The sequence below is a fragment of the Pseudorca crassidens genome, chromosome 1 (assembly GCF_039906515.1).
Source record: "Pseudorca crassidens isolate mPseCra1 chromosome 1, mPseCra1.hap1, whole genome shotgun sequence".
Taxonomy (NCBI): Eukaryota; Metazoa; Chordata; class Mammalia; order Artiodactyla; family Delphinidae; genus Pseudorca; species Pseudorca crassidens.
This window is the reverse complement of record NC_090296.1, coordinates 112,528,660-112,548,300: the sequence shown is the minus strand read 5'-3', so window position 1 is coordinate 112,548,300 and position 19,641 is coordinate 112,528,660. Positions and strand designations below refer to the sequence as shown.

The 19,641-nt window shown below is 34.8% G+C and overlaps 1 protein-coding gene across 10 annotated transcripts in view; it reads left to right on the top strand.

The window, feature by feature from the left end:
- The window catches only part of CSNK1G1 (casein kinase 1 gamma 1), a 146,305-nt gene that overhangs the window by 39,598 nt on the left and 87,066 nt on the right, over nucleotides 1-19,641 (top strand). For 4 of the 10 annotated variants that reach the window (XM_067749950.1, XM_067749980.1, XM_067749942.1 and 1 more), the window contains 2 exons: nucleotides 15-414; nucleotides 16,591-16,674. The exons of 1 other annotated variant lie outside the window; for it this stretch is intronic. In XM_067749950.1, coding sequence (XP_067606051.1) covers nucleotides 234-414; nucleotides 16,591-16,674 — 265 coding nt within the window. In that variant the 5' untranslated portion in view covers nucleotides 15-233. Of the gene's footprint in view, nucleotides 1-14; nucleotides 415-5,447; nucleotides 5,508-16,590; nucleotides 16,675-19,641 lie in introns of those variants that run through there. 5 more of the 10 variants (XM_067749991.1, XM_067749969.1, XM_067750001.1 and 2 more) reach the window with 3 other exon arrangements.

Genomic DNA, 19,641 nt, shown 5'->3' with positions numbered 1-19,641 from the left:
GATTTTTTACCTAGGTTACACAATATCCTCCTATGCTTGAGACCTACAGACTACGTGTCCTACCAGAACTAATCAATGGTTTTTCATCTCCTGGAGATAAATTAGAAACATAAACATGGTGCCAAAAGAACTCCTTACCTTACTCTAACTCCAGTTTATTCGGACGTACTTTTGTATTGAAGAGAGGTATACAAATTAAGGATACCTGTGCAGAGACTCTGTCGTGTAGGATCATGGACCATCCTAGTAGGGAAAAGGATGAAAGACAACGGACAACTAAACCCATGGCACAAAGGAGTGGACACTGTTCCCGACCATCTGGCTCCACAACATCCTCTGGGGTTCTTATGGTGGGACCCAACTTCAGGGTTGGCAAGAAGATAGGGTGTGGGAACTTTGGAGAGCTCAGATTAGGTAAGAACTTGGTTATATTATTGGCTTAGCCTAACAAGAACAACAGCAGCTATAATAAGCTTTGGTGCATTTCAAGACCAGCAGTTTATAATCTTATGAGAAGTTCTTATAATGAGGACCTATTGTTAAAAGAACTGAAGAATTTGTGAAGGAGACTATAGTCATTATCAGGTATAATTGTTATCCAGGGTTCATCCCTCATTGTGTGTGATAGGATTTTAGATTTTCCACCAGTTCTGAGATTTTGTGATGTAGGGAGATCTACATACAGATATCAGTAAAACGAAGATTCTGATTTAGTTGGTTGGAGAGTAGAGCCCTGTATACTGTCTTTTTAACAAACTCCCAGTTGATTAAGATGCTGTTGGTCCTTGAACCACACTTTGAGAAGGGATTAAGGCCTTGTTTTAATTCAGAATCTACCCTTAGTAAGGGAAGAGTCAGTACTTACTCTGTAATATCCATACTTAGTCTGCAAGGAGATACATCAGTATTTAGAGAGGTTTTCCAACTGATACCATGTTTGCATTCCTTCCCGGAAGTCCCAACATCAGGATTGAGCTAGAACTCCAGGGAGAAACTTTGCAATTTTTATTACCCAACCAAGGAAAGGATTTTTTATTTCAGGTATTGGTTTATGAGTGAGTTGATGAATAATGATAAAATGAACCAGTTTGAAGACGTGAAATTGGGAAGAAGGTACATTGGGTATTTAGAAACTTTTTATGGCCCTCCCTAGGTGAATGGGGAAGAGAAAATGAAGGATCTTGTGAATATGTGAAGTTGGTCACCAATCTGTATTGGTGCAGATTGTGACAAGGTCCTTTTTTAAGCTAAAGTGTTTTCTTATTTTTCATAGCTGTTGAGACTATGTAGTATTATGAAGACCCATCGTAAGAGGCTTTGCCCTTTGAGGAAGTGGGAGCGTGGGAGTATAAGATGATTATTTTTGATTACCTCTGCTACTTCTCATGATTTTTCCAAAGGAGATCGAAAAAATCTTACCTCTCATCCCCCCATAGAGAGATTCAGGGAAACATCACTGTACTAGCCAGAGATCACTGGGTGTAGAATTGAATCTAGGGATGCTGAGAATGAATTTATTTTTACCACTAGAAGGCTGGGAGCCTGGAATTTTAAGACCTGACTAGGATAATGAAAGGCTTTTATATTTAGTGATGTGTTCATGTTCTGGTTAGTAAAGCCAGCAGATGCTACTGAAAATAGGAGTAAGATGTGTAATTTCACACTGCTTGAGTTCCTACCAACTACTGAGTTGCTTTAGTAGCTAGTTTTGTGACTATACATTTATATAGTGGATTGACTTTGCTCTAACATCACAGTAGTACTTGAATTAAATAGATTATGACAAACATCCACAAAATTACTGAGGCAGTTTATAATGCATATAAATTCATGCTTTCTCAAAACATCATAAAATTGTTTAATTTCTATAAAGATGAAGAAAAATCCTGGTCAATGAAAACTGCAAATGTATTTAATTACTTAAGTCTAGATTTGTATTATATGATCTTGACGTTTACACAGGAATGGAAAAATCTATTCAGGTAGAAGGATAGCTCATGTATATTTTCAGAGTGGTAAAGTGTTGTGTTTTATTTCCTCTAACGAATCTAGGGTGAATATGATGGATCCCATTTTGACTTGCATTGTAGTCAGTAGAAAGAACTTGTCTCTCTTTTCAAGTGATTTTATTCTTGTGTGCTGATGAGGTTTTCATTAGCCCTGGGACCGTTATTGTTAGGGCATTGTATCTAGGAGTACTTTTTATCAACAGAAACCAGAAAAGTAACTTTCAGAATCATTTGATGTCTCCTGACAACAGGGTGTGCTGTATACCCCATTCCATTGTCCTCTTGCTATGGTATTAGGAAGTAGAAGATTGTGCAGACAACAGGAGGTGAAAACTGGAAAATTCCAAACTCAAGGCAGGAGCAGATAGGCCTCCACCCAGGCTGCCATTACAACGCTGTGCTTTCTTCTCCAAACTCATTTCTTTCTCTAGCTACCTGTCTCTTCTGTCCCTCAAATAGCCAAGTGCATTTGTGCCTCAGAGCTTTTACACCTACAATTCCTTCTGCTTGAAGGATTCTTTCTTCAAACTTTTGCTTCGCTGGTTGCTTTTCATCCCTTGGGCCTCAACTTTCATGTTACTGTCTCAGAGAAACCTTCTGTGACTTCTTTCCCACCTCCATTTAAAATAGCACATTACTCCCCTAGCCACATTCTGTCTCATCAAACTGCTTTGTTTTATTCATCACATTGATCACTGTCTGACATTATTTTATGTATTTGTTTACCTGTTAATTGTCTCTCCTTACTCCAGTATAAGCCCCTTGGAGGGCAGGGATTCTATCTGTATTATTTGCTGATGTTATTTGTGGGCTGGATGGATAGATAGCCAGATGAGTAGGAAGAGGGGAGAAAAAAAATACATGGGCTCCTTTGGGTTCCTGGTATGTGGGGGTCGTGGTAGGTAGTGGCATTACTGCTTCAATAGACTCCTGAATTCCAGACAGAGAGCCAAAAAAGAAAAGGGATGATTAGTGTATTTTGGCTCTATGTAAATCTGTTTCCACCTCATCATCCATTTAACAAACACTTCTTGAATATTTACTGTCTTGCTAGACTTGGGAAGGATACAAAGAATTATAAGATGTGCTTAAGAATCTCACAGTATCAGGTGGTGGGGAGATAAATAAGGAGTATGGGGTTGACAGGTACACACCACTATGTATAAAATAGATAACCAACAAGGACCTACTGTATAGTACAGGGAACTGTAGTCAATATCTTGTAGTAACCTATAAAGGAAAAGAATCTGAAAAATATATATGTGTATGTATAACTGAATCAGTTCGCTATATACCTGAAACAAACACAATATTATAAATCAACTAAAATTTTAAAAAAAAGAATCTCACAGTCTAATGACAGAAAAAGAAAAACAAATTACAACATAAAGTGATAAGTATTGTAATAGAGTGTATAAAAACTACACTGGCAGAGAAGGTTAATGAAGGTTTCACAGAGGAGCGTGGTTTGATTGAGAGTAGTACGGGACTTCACTGGCGAGCACAAGGAAGAAGGACTGTCCAACAGCAGGATGCACAAACACTATGTGTTGTAAAATTGTTTAGCATATTGTCAGAGCAGCAACTAGTTATACACGGCTGAGTTATGGGGTGTGAAGTGAAAGAAGAGTAATAGATGAGGCTATTAGATACGTTGGGAGCAGATTGTGAAGTGTTTGCTTGGTATTAAAGCATTTGGACTTTATCCTGTAGGCAGTGGAGTAGAATCCTCAAGGGTTTTACAACAGAAGAGTGACATCTGGTTTGTATTCTAGAAAGATAATTCCCAGTATAAGATTAGATCAGATAATAAAGAGGTTGACATCGTGTGGATTTTTGTTCTAATTGTACTTGTCACATTGTGTCATGTTCCTCCATCTCTCTACCTCAAGATACGCTTGATGGTAGTAATTTGCTTTATTAATATTCTCATATTTATTCGTATTCTTAGTTCCTTTTACTGTGTATGGCATATAATGGGTACCCTAAGTAGTCCAGGTCAGAAGTGGCCAGGCCTGCCTTAGCTCTGAAAATGGCAGTGAGATGTAGAGGAAGGGATGAATTAGGGAGAAATTTCAGAAGGAGACCTTAGGCAGGATTTGGTTACCAGTTATTTTGCCAGCGTGGGAAGACCAAGTGAATGAGGAAACCTTTAATAGAGCTAAGAAACATGGGATTAGAGTAGGCGATGGGGAAGGCAAGTAAGTTAGACTTTGAGAATATATTGACTTTGAGGATTATGTAGCACATATGCAGAAATGTGACTCTGAGACTTAGAAAAATTAGACTTCAGCTGGGATTAAGAAATCATTACCATGTAGGTGTTAATGAGCATGCAATCATCAGTGATGATATGATGCTTGTGGACCTTGTGTGAGTGAGGAGAGAAAGAGGGTGCATTTAAAGGATGCTGGAAGAGGAAGAGCCTCAAGAGTAGAGAAGTCGAAAAGTCAAGACAAGAGTTTCTAGAGGGGTGGGGTGTTAAGCACAGCCTGAGCCCTAAGGCTAAACAGGAAGCTGATTATTATAGCCTTTGGTCTTTTACTTCTGTTTATATATTTCTGAGATGATTCCTTTTTTCCTTCCTTTTAGTTCTTCGTTTATTTTAATGAATACCTGTATTTTGTAACCAGGGGAAAAATAGCAATAAACATATCCTTTAAAGGAATGCTTTTAAAAAGAAAACATGCTGTTGCCCAAAGTTTTTTAAAATTTTTTCTTAAAAGTATCTCCAAAGATAATTACTAATTTTGTTTAATTAATTTAATTTTCCAGAATAACAAATATGGATCAGGACATATTTTAGAAATGCAATCAAACTGTGCTGTAAACTTGCTTTTATCACTTAATACAGCATGAATTTCTATTGTTTCAGCTTAAATATAGATCATTTTTAATGTCTGTATGTAGAAATTTATTAGCTAGTCTTAATACACATATAAATTATTTCTGTTTTTTAATTATAAGTAATACTATCTGAACGTCCTTGTAGATACTTGTAATAAATACATCCTTGTAGTAGTCTAAGCTTGGTTGATTATTTTCTTAGGATAAATCCTGGAAGTGTACTTTCTGTGTCAAAGATACATACATATTTGTGATTTTCTTACACATTGTCAATTTGCCCTCCAGAGAGATGGTTTTCCTTTACTTTCTGTGTGAGCCTGTGTGTGTGTGTGTGTGTGTGTGTGTGTGTGTGTGTGTTTGTGTTTCTCCTTCAAAAACCTTGAACATTATCGAGAATCTTTTCATCTATGCTAGTCTGATAGGGGAAAATGGTATCTTGTTAAATGTGTATATGTTCATGGGTGAAGTTAAACATCTTTACACATTTATTTATATTTCTTCTTTTAAGAGTTGCTTGTTTGTGGCCTTTGCATATTTTTCAATGGAAAGATTATTTCTGTGGCATCTTACCTATGTATATTGCCTCAATAGAAAGGGGAATTTTGAAGATTTGAGAAAGGAAGATTGATGAAGGATGATCGTGGATAAAAGGTAGGAGGACACAATGGAGTGGAAACAGATCTGCAGGTTGTTTTTTCTTTCTCACCGCTGTGGCCTCTCCCGCTGCAGAGCAGCAGGCTCCGGACGCTCAGGCTCAGCAGCCATGGCTCACGGGCGCAGCCACTCCGCGGCATGTGGGATCTTCCCGGACCGGGGCACGAACCCGTGTCCCCTGCATCAGCAGGCGAACTCTCAACCACTGTGCCACCAGGGAAGCCCTTTGTTTTTCCTTTTTTTTTTTTTTAATTAAAGTTTTGAGTCTCCTGAATCAGGCCTGGAAAGAATCATGTAAACATTAAGATAAAAATGATTCTATTCCTCCAGAATTTAGAAAATATGTATCCCTAGTCTACAAATAACAGCTTTTTTTCCTTCTTAGTTGCAAGAATAAGTAGATAGGTGATTTCATATCCTAACAAGTATGTGCCTATGTTTATGGGAGACCATTTAGACTAAACAATCTTGCATATAAATTTTAATAATTTGTATACTGTCTTTGTGAAATAGTATCTTGTTAGAGAATGTTTTTACTTACACATAAGAAAATGGAGGCACAAAGAATTGACCTTTTTGTTCTATTCCATCTTTGGTATCTGGTGAAATATGTAAAAGTACATTAGAACAGAAGGATGTTTCTGACAAAGGTAAATTGTGTAAGGGTATCAGCTTGTCCTGTGACACATTCCTCCCTTGCTTCTAAAATAAGACACTTATTTCTATGACTAAAGTAGAGTGTACATGACAACTTCTCTGCATATTGTTCTTTCCATATCTGAATTACTTAAGTATCACTAATGAACTTAAATTGGGACTTACAACTTCAGCTCTTACCAGCCAGTTCTGTTTCTGGCAGTTGTGATAATTAACAGTTTACAGTTGCATATTATATAAAGCAATTGGTTTCATATTACATCCCACAAAGTCTTGGAGCCCTTGATTTCCTACTTCAAGAGAATGGGAAAGGAAAAGTGAGCAGGCAGGACTCTCTCTTACCTTTATATTGAGTTTTCAGCAAGATTTTGTTTAAAAGGTATGGGTCTGTTGTGTTAAAATTTTTTGAAAAGCATTCATCTGAAAGAATATAGGCTTAAGATAAAATAAGATTTAAAAGTGTTTCTTCTCTAGTAGAAAGTGAAAGCATTGTAAAATCAAATGTTTACTTTTTTATTAATAGTTTCATAGGAAATCTTAGCATTTTGAACAAATGAAACTCAATCTGTATCAGCCAAAAATCAAGCCAGTCAGCGAAACAAAAAAACTGATACAAAGTTGGCCCTCCATATCCACAGGTTCTTCACCTCTGGGTTCAAGCAACCAGGGGTGGAAAACACTCTGGGGAAAAATAGTCCCATAAAGTTCCAAAAAGCAAAACTTAAATTTGCCCTATTACAGGTGACTCTTCACATAGGATTTACATTGTATTTATAATTATTTACCTAGCATTTACACTGTACTAGGTGTTATAAGTAATCTAGAGATCTAGATCTAGTATACAGAGGATATTCCTAGGTTATATGCAAATAATACGCCATTTTGTAAAGGGACCTTGAGCGTACGCAGCCACAGACTTTGGTATCCATGGGGGTCCTGGAACCAGTCCTCCACAGAGAGTAAGGGGCTACTGTATTGTGCTTTTATAACATTGTTAAAGTTTCCCTATAAATTTGCAAATGTTGGGGGGGTCTGTGGATGGAACAAACTAAAAACAAGTTTTAGAAGTCGTGTCATTACTTTCTGCCTCAAGTGGTTAAAAGTAAGAGCCCTGAGTCAGATTTCCTCTCCAAGTTTCATTTTTTTTCCTCCGTAAGAGGAGGGTATAATAATATCTATCTTACAGATTTGTTGTAGAGATAAAATTTAGATAATGCATATAATCACCTAAGACAGTGATTGACAGATAGTGAGCACTTGGTTTGTATACATAATACAAAACATTGTTTAAATTTTTGTTTTATTTTTTTCCAACTTGTATGAAGAAAAATTTCAAAATTTTACAAAAAACTAAAATGGATAGGATGGTGAGGATCCATAATAACACCTAGATTTACCAGTTGTTAATATTTTGTCCCATGTACTTTACCTCTTTGGAGATATGTATGTGTGTACATTTGTTTATGTGTTGTAGTAAGTTGTAAGACTGATAAAACATATTTTTCTCCCCCTCAGAAGGGGATACTTAGGTTCCTGCTTCATAGATATGTAACGAATTATATCATTTGTTTTCTGCAGTATGTTGTGGAGGGATTCAATTTAAATTATGATCCCAGAAATAATGTATTTTAACTTTCTTGGAAAACTACAAATGAATGTAAAGTTATTGTTCCTAATAGTATTGTAGTTTAAATTTCTTTTGGAATTTCATCCTGTTGGTTCTAACTCAAGCACAGTTTGCTGAGGTTAAACAGCTTTAACAGATGTTGAGGAAGAATTCTTTTTGTCAGTAGCATAATCCACCAAAAAATGGTAGGAGCAAGTAGTTTTAACCACATTCGCTGATGCACAGACTGTGTCATGTTAATATGGTAACTTTAGAATTATCACAGATATGATAACTTGCAGGATTATGCATTGACATCTTGGCTAGTTAATCAGGAGAACTTAACAGTAAAATTTTCAGGATTGCTAAACCAGTTTGGAATTGTTCAGCAGGAGTACAAAACTAGGACGATTAAGGATTTAATTATGAAGAGAGTTCAGACTCAATATTTATGTGATGATCATGCATCCTAAGGAGAAAACTGTCTGAACTTATGGCCATACTTTTCCAGAAAATGGCAAAGCTCTTACCAAAGGAAATGGAGCCCATCTTCCAAAATGTTGACATCTATAGTCTGCTTTTTTCCCACCTATTTTACTTGTTCTGTCTTCTTCCTTTTGTCGTTTCATTGGGCTTTTGGAAAGGAATAGAGTGAAATGCCTACATTTTCTCTGCCGTGTTAAACCAGATGTCTCTATGTATCTCATATTTTTATTCAGCAAGGCATTTGTTTGACAGACTTTTGTGATAGTCTAGTAACACATTTAGAAATATGAGTTGGCTGGGAAGATAGTTGAGATTTGTAGTTGTTTTAACCACCTCACCAAAGAGAATCGGATCATTGTCATCACTGATGCTGAACAGTAGAGCTCTGTATTTTGATTCCATTCAGTTCAACCGTGAATTGGATGGAGATCTTTGAAGGACATAGTAATGAAATCCTCACATAATACAGTGCTTGAGGTGGGGCAGCTAATATAGTGACTGGTTAACAGAATCAAGATTCAACATTAAATTTTTTGAAAAAGCAGTGACTTGAACAAAAGACTTGACCATGATTCAAGAATCCTACTCTACAGTTTCAAGTCTGACAACTAGATTGGCGACACTTATATGAAAAAGTTGGCTCTGAGTTTACTATGAGACAGGAGTGGGATTTACCCCCAAAAAGCTCATGGTAACTTAGAATGATTTAATAGATAAGATCTTTCTTAAGTTTTGGACCTCTAAGGAACTTCGGCATTGTCTAGTCCAAACTTCATCATTTTAAAAATGAAAGAAATTAGAAATTAAACAACTTAGTCAAGGTAAAATAAACTAGCTTGCCACAGAGTTGGAACTAGAGCCCAGGTCTGGGACATCCCAGACAGATATTTCTATTATATACCATGTAGTTTCCCTACTTATTGGTTAAGTGTGCAGTTGAAATACTACATGCTGGGGGAAAAAAAAGGTTTAAAAGGACATAAGAAGTAATTTTAAATTCCAAAGGTTATAATCATTTACATTCAGTATAATTATACCTATTACCAAGAAAAGAAATATAAAGTATAAAATGATAGCCAATAATCTTTTCTCTAAGTATCACTATCTAGTTTCTATGTTGAACCAACTTTAATCTTCAGGGATTTTCTGGGAGGTAAGGAGGGAAAACATTGGCTAATTGATTAATAATTAATTTTTTATTATTTTTAATTTTGCAAAGTATAGATTTTAAATTTAGAGTAAAATCAAAGTGGAGGAGATTATAAACACTGTTCTTTATTCTACCCTTAGCTTTTTATTTGACTAAGGTAAGTGGGAAATGAGGGTAGAGATGTGAGCAGTCTGTTCTTGACTAGCTGTGGGCCATGATACAGATTTGGACTTTGTCTTGTAGGCAGTTAAAAAAAAAAAAACACAAAACAAACTTGGAAGGAATTGCATGTCATGTTTTCCACCCCTGTACCCCGCCCCTCCGCAGAGATCATAAATTAATTAGAACTTCTGATCTCACTGCCCCTTCCCACAAAAGGTATCATTTTTCTGTATTGTTAAAAAACACAGAGCAGTCTTGTTTTATCTAGTGGTGCTGATATTAAAGGATAATAGGGGAGTTCTCCAGTTTGTCTGGATGATAGAAAGCTGAAACAGTAAATGCCTTGTGATTTAAGTAATTCTAAGTGTTTCTTTGATTAAAGGGCTCTTGTAGGTAGTTTAGGCTAATGTCTGTACTGTGAAACTAAAAGTTAGCTTTTTTTTTTTGAGATTGTCATGTTCCTTTTTCTACTTCATGTTATAAACTACTTCAGAGATAGAGTAATCTAAATAATAATTAGATTGTTTGGTTTTGAGCACCTAGCCTATAGAGAAGTTAATGGTAATTCCAATTCATGAAGCTTGTTTTGTTTCTGTTTGTTTGGGTTTTGTTTTTGTAGACAGAATTGTAACATTACAGAAAATTAGAGCAGCTCTTTGTTTAGTTGTGTGTAAATGTATATATGTCTATATATACATGCATATACATATATATGTACTTTGGTATAAACGAAGTTGGCTGTGCTTTGAGATTCTGCCTTTTTTATTTACTAAATTCCTATATGTGACTTTCGTAATTATAAGTTTAATGGCTATTCTGTTTCTTCAAGTGGATTACCACAACCGTTACTATATAATTGGGCTTCGTTTTCTTCTAGCTTTTATTATTATTATAAGTAAATAACACAATAAACATGTTCATGAAGATAGGTTATTATTAGAACTATAACACATTATTCTCTCTAGCTTGCTAGATAAATTAGTTTTATATAGAGCAGAAAATTTACACATCAGTGATGAAAGTGTAATTATTTTTCTACAGTTTTATTTTACTCTAAAATACTCATATTTCAGAATAGACAAGGCTAAATGTAGCATTTTTTCACAAAAATTTATGTAGAATATAAATTAACATTAATGTAAATTAGAATTATAAATTACATTTGTTGAAATTTTTATCCATGTTATAGTAAAACTGTACATGGTATCATTTTTCTTAATAAGCTCCAGCTCTCTCCATCAAAGCTGAGGACTAGCAAACCAAAACAACAATAAAAATAAAAAATTTCTTAGCAGTCAAAATAGATATCTTAGGATCTGTGTACCCAGAAGTTCCTGTGCTTCAGACCTTCAGTCTTCTTCTTAAAGCCTTTGTGTTCTTATTCTATATGCATTTCTAACAAGCTTATTAGTTTTCTTAATCTTCCATAGAGTACAAACACAGAAGGAAGAGGGAATTACATATATCAAGAAGTGATCACTGATAGACTGATAGCAAGGGAGGTAACAAAGTCACAGAGCAGAACAGTCTGGGCAGAATAGCCTTATATACTGGATTAACCCCTAAGGGTGTTTGCTCAAGTGGGGCAATATAATTATTACTCATCTTGGGTAGATTCATCAAGGAAAAAAAATCAGATATTCATGGAAACGTTTTTATTGAGGTGCAATTGACATATAACATTATATTAGTTTCAGGTGTACACATAATGATTCATTATTTGTATATATTTCAAAATGATCACCACAGTAAGTCCAGTTAACATCCATCACCACACATATTTACAAAATTTATTTTTCTTGTGATGAGAACTTGTAAGATTTCCTCTCTTAGTAACTTTCAGATATTATTAACATTATTAATACAGTACAGTATTATTAACTTTAGTCATCATGCTGTACATAGCATCCCCTGTGACTTATTTATTTCATAACTTTAAGTTTGTAAAAAAATGTAATGCTTCATGAATTTGCATGTCATCCTTGCACGGGGGTGGGGGGCACGCTAATCTCTATCAATTTTAGTAAATAGTATGCTGCTAGAGTGAACACCCGATATTCTCTTTATGAAACATGAAGCTTTAGAAACATTTCCGTTGTAAATGATTTTACTTTTTAACTTTAATTGAAAGAGTGTCACTTCACTTTTCTGAAAAATTTATTTATATAAAAGAGTTCCCTACTTGAGGTTTAAGAGATACTAATATTTTTCTAATTGAAAGACAGTATGAAAAAAAAAGACAGTATGGGGAATTCCCTGGCGGTCCAGTGGTTAGGAGTCCACACTTCCACTCCCAGGGGCCAAGGTTCGATCCCTAATCAGGGAACTAAGATCCTGCAACTGCATGGCTTGGCCAAAAAAAAAAAAAAAAAAGAAAAGGCAGTATGCTTCTGAGAATGGATAATGAAAGAAGAGGTCTGAATCATTATTATACAAAAGTATCTATGTTTAATCCAAAAATGAAATTAAGGAAGCAGTTTCATTTACAATAGTATCAAAAGAGAATAAATTTAACAAAATGACTGTAAAATTTATACTCTGAAAACCACAAAACATTTTGGAAAGGAATTAAAGAAGACTTAGATAAATAACAAGGTCCTACTGTATAGCACAGGGAACTATATTCAATATCCTGTGATAAACCATAATGGAAAAGAATATAAAGAAAGAATATATATATATGTGTGTGTGTGTGTGTGTGTGTATATATATATATATATATATATATATATATATATATATATAACTGAGTAACTTTGCTATACAGCAGAAATGAAACACAGCATTGTAAATTAAAAAAAAAAAAAAAGGAAGAAGAAGACCTAAATACCTGGAAAAACATTCACATTCAGGGATCAGACTTAATATTGTTAAGATGTAGTACTCCCCAAATTGATTTACAGATTCAACACAACCCCTGTTAGAATCCCAGCTGGCTTTTTTGTATAAATTGACAAGCTGATCCTAAAATTCATGTGGAGTTGCAAGGGACCCAGAAGAACCAAAACAATATTGAAAAAGAAGAACAAAGTTGGATGACTCTCACTTTTTGATTTTAAAGCTTACTACAAAGCAACAGTAATCAAGACACTGTGGTACTGGCATTAGAATAGACATATAGGTCAATGGAATAGAATTGAGAATCCAGATATGAATCTATGGTCCATTGCTTTTCTACTAGTGTGTCAAGACTATTCAGTGGGGAGAGGATAATTTTTTCAACAAATGGTGCTAGGAGAACTGGATGTTCACGTACAAAAGATTGAATTTGAACCTTTACCTCATACTATACAAAAGTTAACCCAAAATGTGTCGAAGAACTAAATGTAATAATAGCCCAAACTGTAAAACTCTTAGAAGAAAAGATAAGGGTAAATCTTCAGGTCCTCAGATTTGGAGTGGACTCTTAGATATGACACCAAAAGCACAAATAGCAAAAGAAAAAATAGATAAATTGGATTTCATCAAAATGAAATTTTTTGTGCTGCAAAGGACATCCTGAAAAAAAGTAAAACAACAATCCATATAATGGGAGAAAATATTTACAAATCATATCTAATAAGGGACTAGTATTTCAAGTATATGAAGAACTCTTAGACCTTAACAATAAAATGACAAATAACCCGATTTTACTTTTATTCTTTTTTTTTTTTTTGGCCGCACCGCGTGGTATGCGGGATCTTAGCTCCCCAACCAGGGATTGACCCTGTGCCCCCTGCAGTGGAAGCAAGGATTCTTAACCACTGAACCGCCAAGGAAATCCCCAAATAACCCGATTTTTAAATGGGCAAAGGATTTGAATAGACCTTTCTCCAGAGATGACATAGGAATGGCCATTAAGCACATGAAATGATGCTCAACATCAGTAGTCATTGGGGAAATGCAAATCAAAATCACAGTGAGATCCCACATTATACCTACTAGGGTGGCTGGAATCAAACAGATAATAAGTGTTGACTGGTGAGGATGTGCAGAAGTTACAGACCTCACATGCTGCTGAAGGGTATGTAAAATGGTACAGCCACTTTGGAAAACAATTTTGCAGCTCCTCAGAAAGTTAAACATAAGAGTTACCATTTCTTCCTGCAATTCCGCTCTTAGGCACATACCCAAGAGAAATGAAAACATTATTCACACAAAAACCTATACGTGAATGTTCATAGTGGTATTTTTCATAGCTAAAAGGTGGAAATAAACCAAATGTCCACCACTTGATTAATAGATAAACAAAATGTGGTATTATTTGGCCATGAATGAACAAATGAATCCAGGAATAAAAATACATGCTATTGATGAACATTATGCTAAATGAGAGAAGCCAGTTAAAAAAGACCACATATTATGTGATTCCATTTGTATGAAACATCCGTAATAGATGAATCTATTGACTCACAGAAACTATTGAGACAGAAAGTAGATTCATGGTTGCTTAAGGACTGGTGTTTAGAGGTGAGAGAGGGACAGGACGACTGATGGGTGGGTAATAGCTAAAGAGTATGGGGTTTATTTTATTTTGGGGGGGGTTTGAGGTGATAGAAATATTCTAAAATTGATGTGACAGTTGCATGATTCTGAGAACATACTAAAACCCAGTGAATTGTACACTTTAAATGGGTAAATTGTATGCTATGTGAATTACATCTCAAAAGCCGTTACCAAAAAATGTACATAGGCTTAGTCAAAATTAATATGCAGACTTACAAATATGATTATGTAACTTCATGTTAGAATTAAGTAGTGTAATCACTTAGTATAGGTTGAAATGATTTTTCCCTCTTGTGAAACTATATTTAGAATTAAACTAGGGAAAATTTCAAATCTCATCACATTTTGAACATTTTAAAATTTTTTAATAAATTATTGATTAGAGATAAAACTGTTATTTCATTTGTGGTCAGTCTTAAGTTATACTTTGTAAATCATGATTTTGTATTATTATACATATCTGTTTCACTGCTTCGTAATCACTTTAATAACCAAGAGAGATTTTTTTTTCCTGCAAGGTTTTTAAAGTAATCTAAAGAAATGCAGTTTTCAATACAGATAGTGCTGCTTTGATGTTTATTCTTATTACCCACATGGAAAGATTTTTTGACTTTAAATGAGAATCTGATTGTTGTAGGTTAAGAACTTTTCAGTTCCAGCCCCTAAAGCAGCAAAAGTTTTACTAAAAAATACTACATTGCCTAAATTCTACAAATTAGAGTTTAGCAAGTCCATTGAATTAAGCTTTCAGTTACTTATACTTTATTTGGAATTAAGTTAGTTTCTTCTTCTTCTTCTCAAGTACAAACCCATTTATTGTTATATCTTGATGTGGTCTCTCCAAAGACCATGTTCTCCCATTACAAATTGCGAGTGACCCTGCTCAAAATGACAGTAGTTATTATGACTGACCAGGTACGTCTTGCAATTTCTTATTTTCCTAGAAATGGCATTTGTGGGTCTGAAAGGGATGCCCAAATTCATTTTTTTAACAACACAACATTTACCATCTTGACCATTTTTAAGTGTACAGTTTAGTGGGTTTAGTATATTCATATTGTTGTGAAACAGATCTCCAGAACTTTTTTTCAATCTTCCCCAACTGAAACTCTATACCCATTAAACAAAATCCCCTTTTCCCTCTCCCTACAGCCCCTGGTAACCACCATTCTACTTTCTGTTCTATGAATTTGACTACTTTAGATGCCTCATTGAAGTGGAATTATATAGTATTTGCCTTTTGGTGACTGGCTTATTTCTTTAGCGTAATGTCTTCAGGGTTCACCAACATTGTAGCACATGACAGAATTTCTTTTTAAGGCTGAATAATATTCTGTTGTATGTATATACCACACTTTTTTTATCCATCCATTCTCCATTCATCCATTGATGAACATTTGGGTTGCTTCCACCTCTTGGCTATTGTGAGTGAAATTAAGTTGGTAGCTTCTTAATGTTTAGCTTAAGATATTAAAGTTTTGTTGTGGAGGAAGAAACAGCAGTTCCAAAATAAGACTAAAAAATGAGGAAAGGTAATCCTGAATAGGGTGACTACCTTTTTGCCCTGGTTGTCCTTGGTGGCCAGTGAGAGTAGTTTATGATATCAGCTCAACTTACACTTCCCAAAGACTTCTTTCTGAGGAGGACTGTCTTTTATGGCCCAATATGCTACTAGATGGAATGCAAAGTGGATTTGACAATTTTGTTGTCCTTCCTCAAAAAGAAAAGACTTGGACACACTGAGACCTTTATTTATATTTTTATTACTAACAACATGGTCCTCGGACGTAGGAAGCCTTGTGCTTTCTTATTGTGGATCACTTCATTGGAGTCAGGTCACTTCTTCGTGCATTGTATGGATATACCACATTTTGTTTTATCTATTTATCAGATGATGGACATTTTAGTTATTTCTACATGTGAATACTCTATGACCCAGGGTATGTGCCCAGGAAAATGCATATCTATGTGCACCAAAAAATTGTGTTCGAGAATGTTCAAACCGAACATCTAAGTCATTACACAAACTAATAAACATGAACTACCCCCCTAATTTTTTTTTTTTTAAAAAGGAAAAGAATGAGCTATTAATACATGCAACAAAATGGATGAACCTCAGACATAATGTTGGGCAAAAGAAGCCAGACACAAAAGAGTGGTTACTGTATATTTCCATTAACAGATGTTCAAAATAGGCAAAACTAATTTCTTGCAATTAAACAGAACAGGTAACTTCAGGTAGTGGTAAATGAGGATTACTGATTTGGAAGAGGCACAAGAAAGTCTATTGGAGAGCTGAAAATGTTCTCTCCCTGGATGGTTACATAGGTATATGTATGGATATGTAAAAGTTCACTGAATTATACATTTTACATGTGTGCACTTTACTTCATGTTAATTATGCCTCAATTAAAAAGAAGAATAAATGTAAAAAAAATTTAGGGGATATCATTTGCGCAAGAGGATTAAAATTTGGTTTTAGATGTTAACAGTATGTGTTAGTGGCCCTCACACAGCTTTCCACTGTTCCTCAGGAGGAGCTACTTCACAATCACTGGCTCTAAACAAAGCTGAAAAATTATATGCCAGACTCCAGGAAATTGTCCAAATAATTAACAGTAAGTTAGCATTGCTTTTAATGTAAGTACCTTCATTACAATGAGAAAGAAATGGACATAAGTGCATCACTGGGATTTGTGAAGTTTTCAGGTACTGTGGCTTCTCTAATTTGTACATTAGTTGAATGCCTAATTTTAAACGTGCATACTTTTCTACTCCTGCAACTTCATTAATATATTTCTTTCCTCTTAAAACTTGCATTATCATTTAGAATGGAGGTCATATTCTTCTTGGCAGGAAAATATTAATGAAATATTGGACCATTTTGGCCTGATGATCAGGTTCAAGTCATTGACAATCCATAGTTTTAGTTCTTCTAGAATCAATTGTTTTACCTTTAACTGTGTTCATAATTGTGCTTTTTTCACTTTCAACCCTTTTGCTTTTTCAAAGGACCATTTGGACTTTTCTTCCTGAATGGCTGAAATGTCGACTAGGTACTATAACTTTTTCAGTATCCGCAGATCTCCATTTGGTCTTTTAATCTTTCACATTTATGTGGCAGGTCTTCAAATAGCAAGTAATCCATCTGCTCTAAAGAATACTTCAAATCTATTAAAGATCTGTTATGAAATATTTACTGATGAAATAACATAACATCTGGGATTTGTTTCAAAATCATTTCGTTATTGAAATTGGGTGAGGTTATATCGGGGAATCATTGTATAAGTGAGATTTTGCATAATAAAATTTTTAAAAACTAAAGTACTTCGTTATTTTTCTGCTGTAGAGTATCATGCTTTCTGGAGTGATTCATTCCAGCTTTGTTTTTTTTTTTTTCCCCTCACCACTATAATGTAGAAAGTTTTACACACTTGCTTAAAGCATTGCCTCTGTAAGTACTTCATAGGTCACCCTCTTGAAATGGAGTACAGGTCCTTCTTTGGCCTCATTTATCAATGACATCATCCACCCTCTTCTACCTCACTCTGATCAGTCTCACTCCAGACTTTCAGCTGAAAATGAGGATTTTTCTAACAGATTATTCAGAATAGACTATTATGTTTAACAGTTTAGGAAAGTCATAGTAACTAGTTGTCTGACCTAAGCTTTTCATCTCAAAATGAAATAATTGAAATTGCTTTTCAGAAGATTTTTATTAATGGCTTTTATTTTTTTCACCATGACTCACACTAAAAAAATACGTACTATATTGTGATCCATTATATACGGAATTTAATATTGTGTATGTCTGAAGCAAAAGTGTTATGAAATAATACACCTTACTAAGTGTGATGTACTCTTTTAAATTTTATACTACTTTTCTTTAAAGAATGTATTGGTCAGGACCCACTGTATTTATTTCACACTCCACTAATCGATCACGTTCTGCAGTTTAGAAAACATTTTAACATTGTCTAAAACAGATATGTCTTACATATTAATAGTAAACATGCTCTATACCATTACCAGTGATGTTAAGGAAGATTTAATAAGATTTTTTATAATAAACTACTTACTGGTATTGATAAGTAATCCCTTCAAAAAACTTCGCACAAGAAACAATTATCATTGCTGTTAACTACTAACCATTTGGGAAATCTTTCTGCATAGTGTACTAATAAACTAGTAGAATTAAGTTAGTAAAAATTAAAAAACCCTCTGGCTTCTTTCTTTAAAGTTGTAGTGTTTATTATCTTCTTACCCTTGATCATGCTGCCTACTTAAAGAGATGCTATCTGGGTGGTAAAGGCAGTAGGCCAGCCTCTTTGCCTTAAATAGACATGGTAAACAATCTGAGTTACATAGAAGTGGTTTCTTGGTTTTTGTTTGATTTTTTTTTGAATTTTATTTTCTTTATTTTTTTATACAGCAGGTTCTTATTAGTTATCCATTTTATACATATTAGTGTATACATGTCAATCCCAATCTCCCACTTCATCCCACCACCACCACCACCCCTACCTCCGCTTTCCCCCCTTGGTGTCCATATGTTTGTTCTCTTCATCTGTGTCTCAATTTCTGCCCTACAAACTGGTTCATCTGTACCATTTTTCTAGTTCCACATATAAACGTTAATATACGATATTTGTTTTTCTCTTTCTGACTTACTTCACTCTGTATGACAGTCTCAAGGTCCATCCACGTCTCTACAAATTACCCAATTTCATTCCTTTTTATGGCTGAGTAATATTCCATTGTATATATGTACCACATCTTCTTTATCCATTCGTCTGTCGATGGGCATTTAGGTTGCTTCCATGACCTGGCTATTGTAAATAGTGCTACAGTGAACATTGGAGTGCATGTGTCTTTTTGAATTATGTTTTTCTCTGGGTATATGCCCAGTAGTGGGATTGCTGGGTCATATGGTAATTCTATTTTTAGTTTTTTAAGGAACCTCCATACTGTTCTCCATAGTGGCTGTATCAATTTACATTCCCACCAACAGTGCAAGAGGGTTCCCTTTTCTCCACACCCTCTCCAATATTTGTTGTTTGTAGATTTTCTGATGATGCCCATTCTAACTGGTATGAGGTGATACCTCATTGTACTTTTGATTTGCATTTCTCTAATAATTAGTGATGTTGAGCAGCTTTTCATGTGCTTCTTGGCCATCTGTATGTCTTCCTTGGAGAAATGTCTGTTTAGGTCTTCTACCCATTTTTGGATTGGGTTGTTTGGTTTTTTAATATTGAGCTGCATGAGCTGTTTATATATTTTGGAGATTAATCCTTTGTCCGTTGATTCATTTGCAGATATTTTCTCCCATTCTGAGGGTTGCCGCTCGTCTTGTTTATGTTTCCTTTGCTGTGCAAAAAGCTTTTAAGTTTCAGTAGGTCCCATTTGTTTATTTTTGTTTTTATTTCCATTACTCTAGGAGGTGGATGAAAAAAGATCTTGCTGTGATTTGTGTCAAAGAGTGTTCTGCCTATGTTTTCCTCTAACAGTTTTATAATGTCCAGTGTTACATTTAGGTCTCTAATCCATTTTGAGTTTATTTTTATGTATAGTATTAGGGGGTA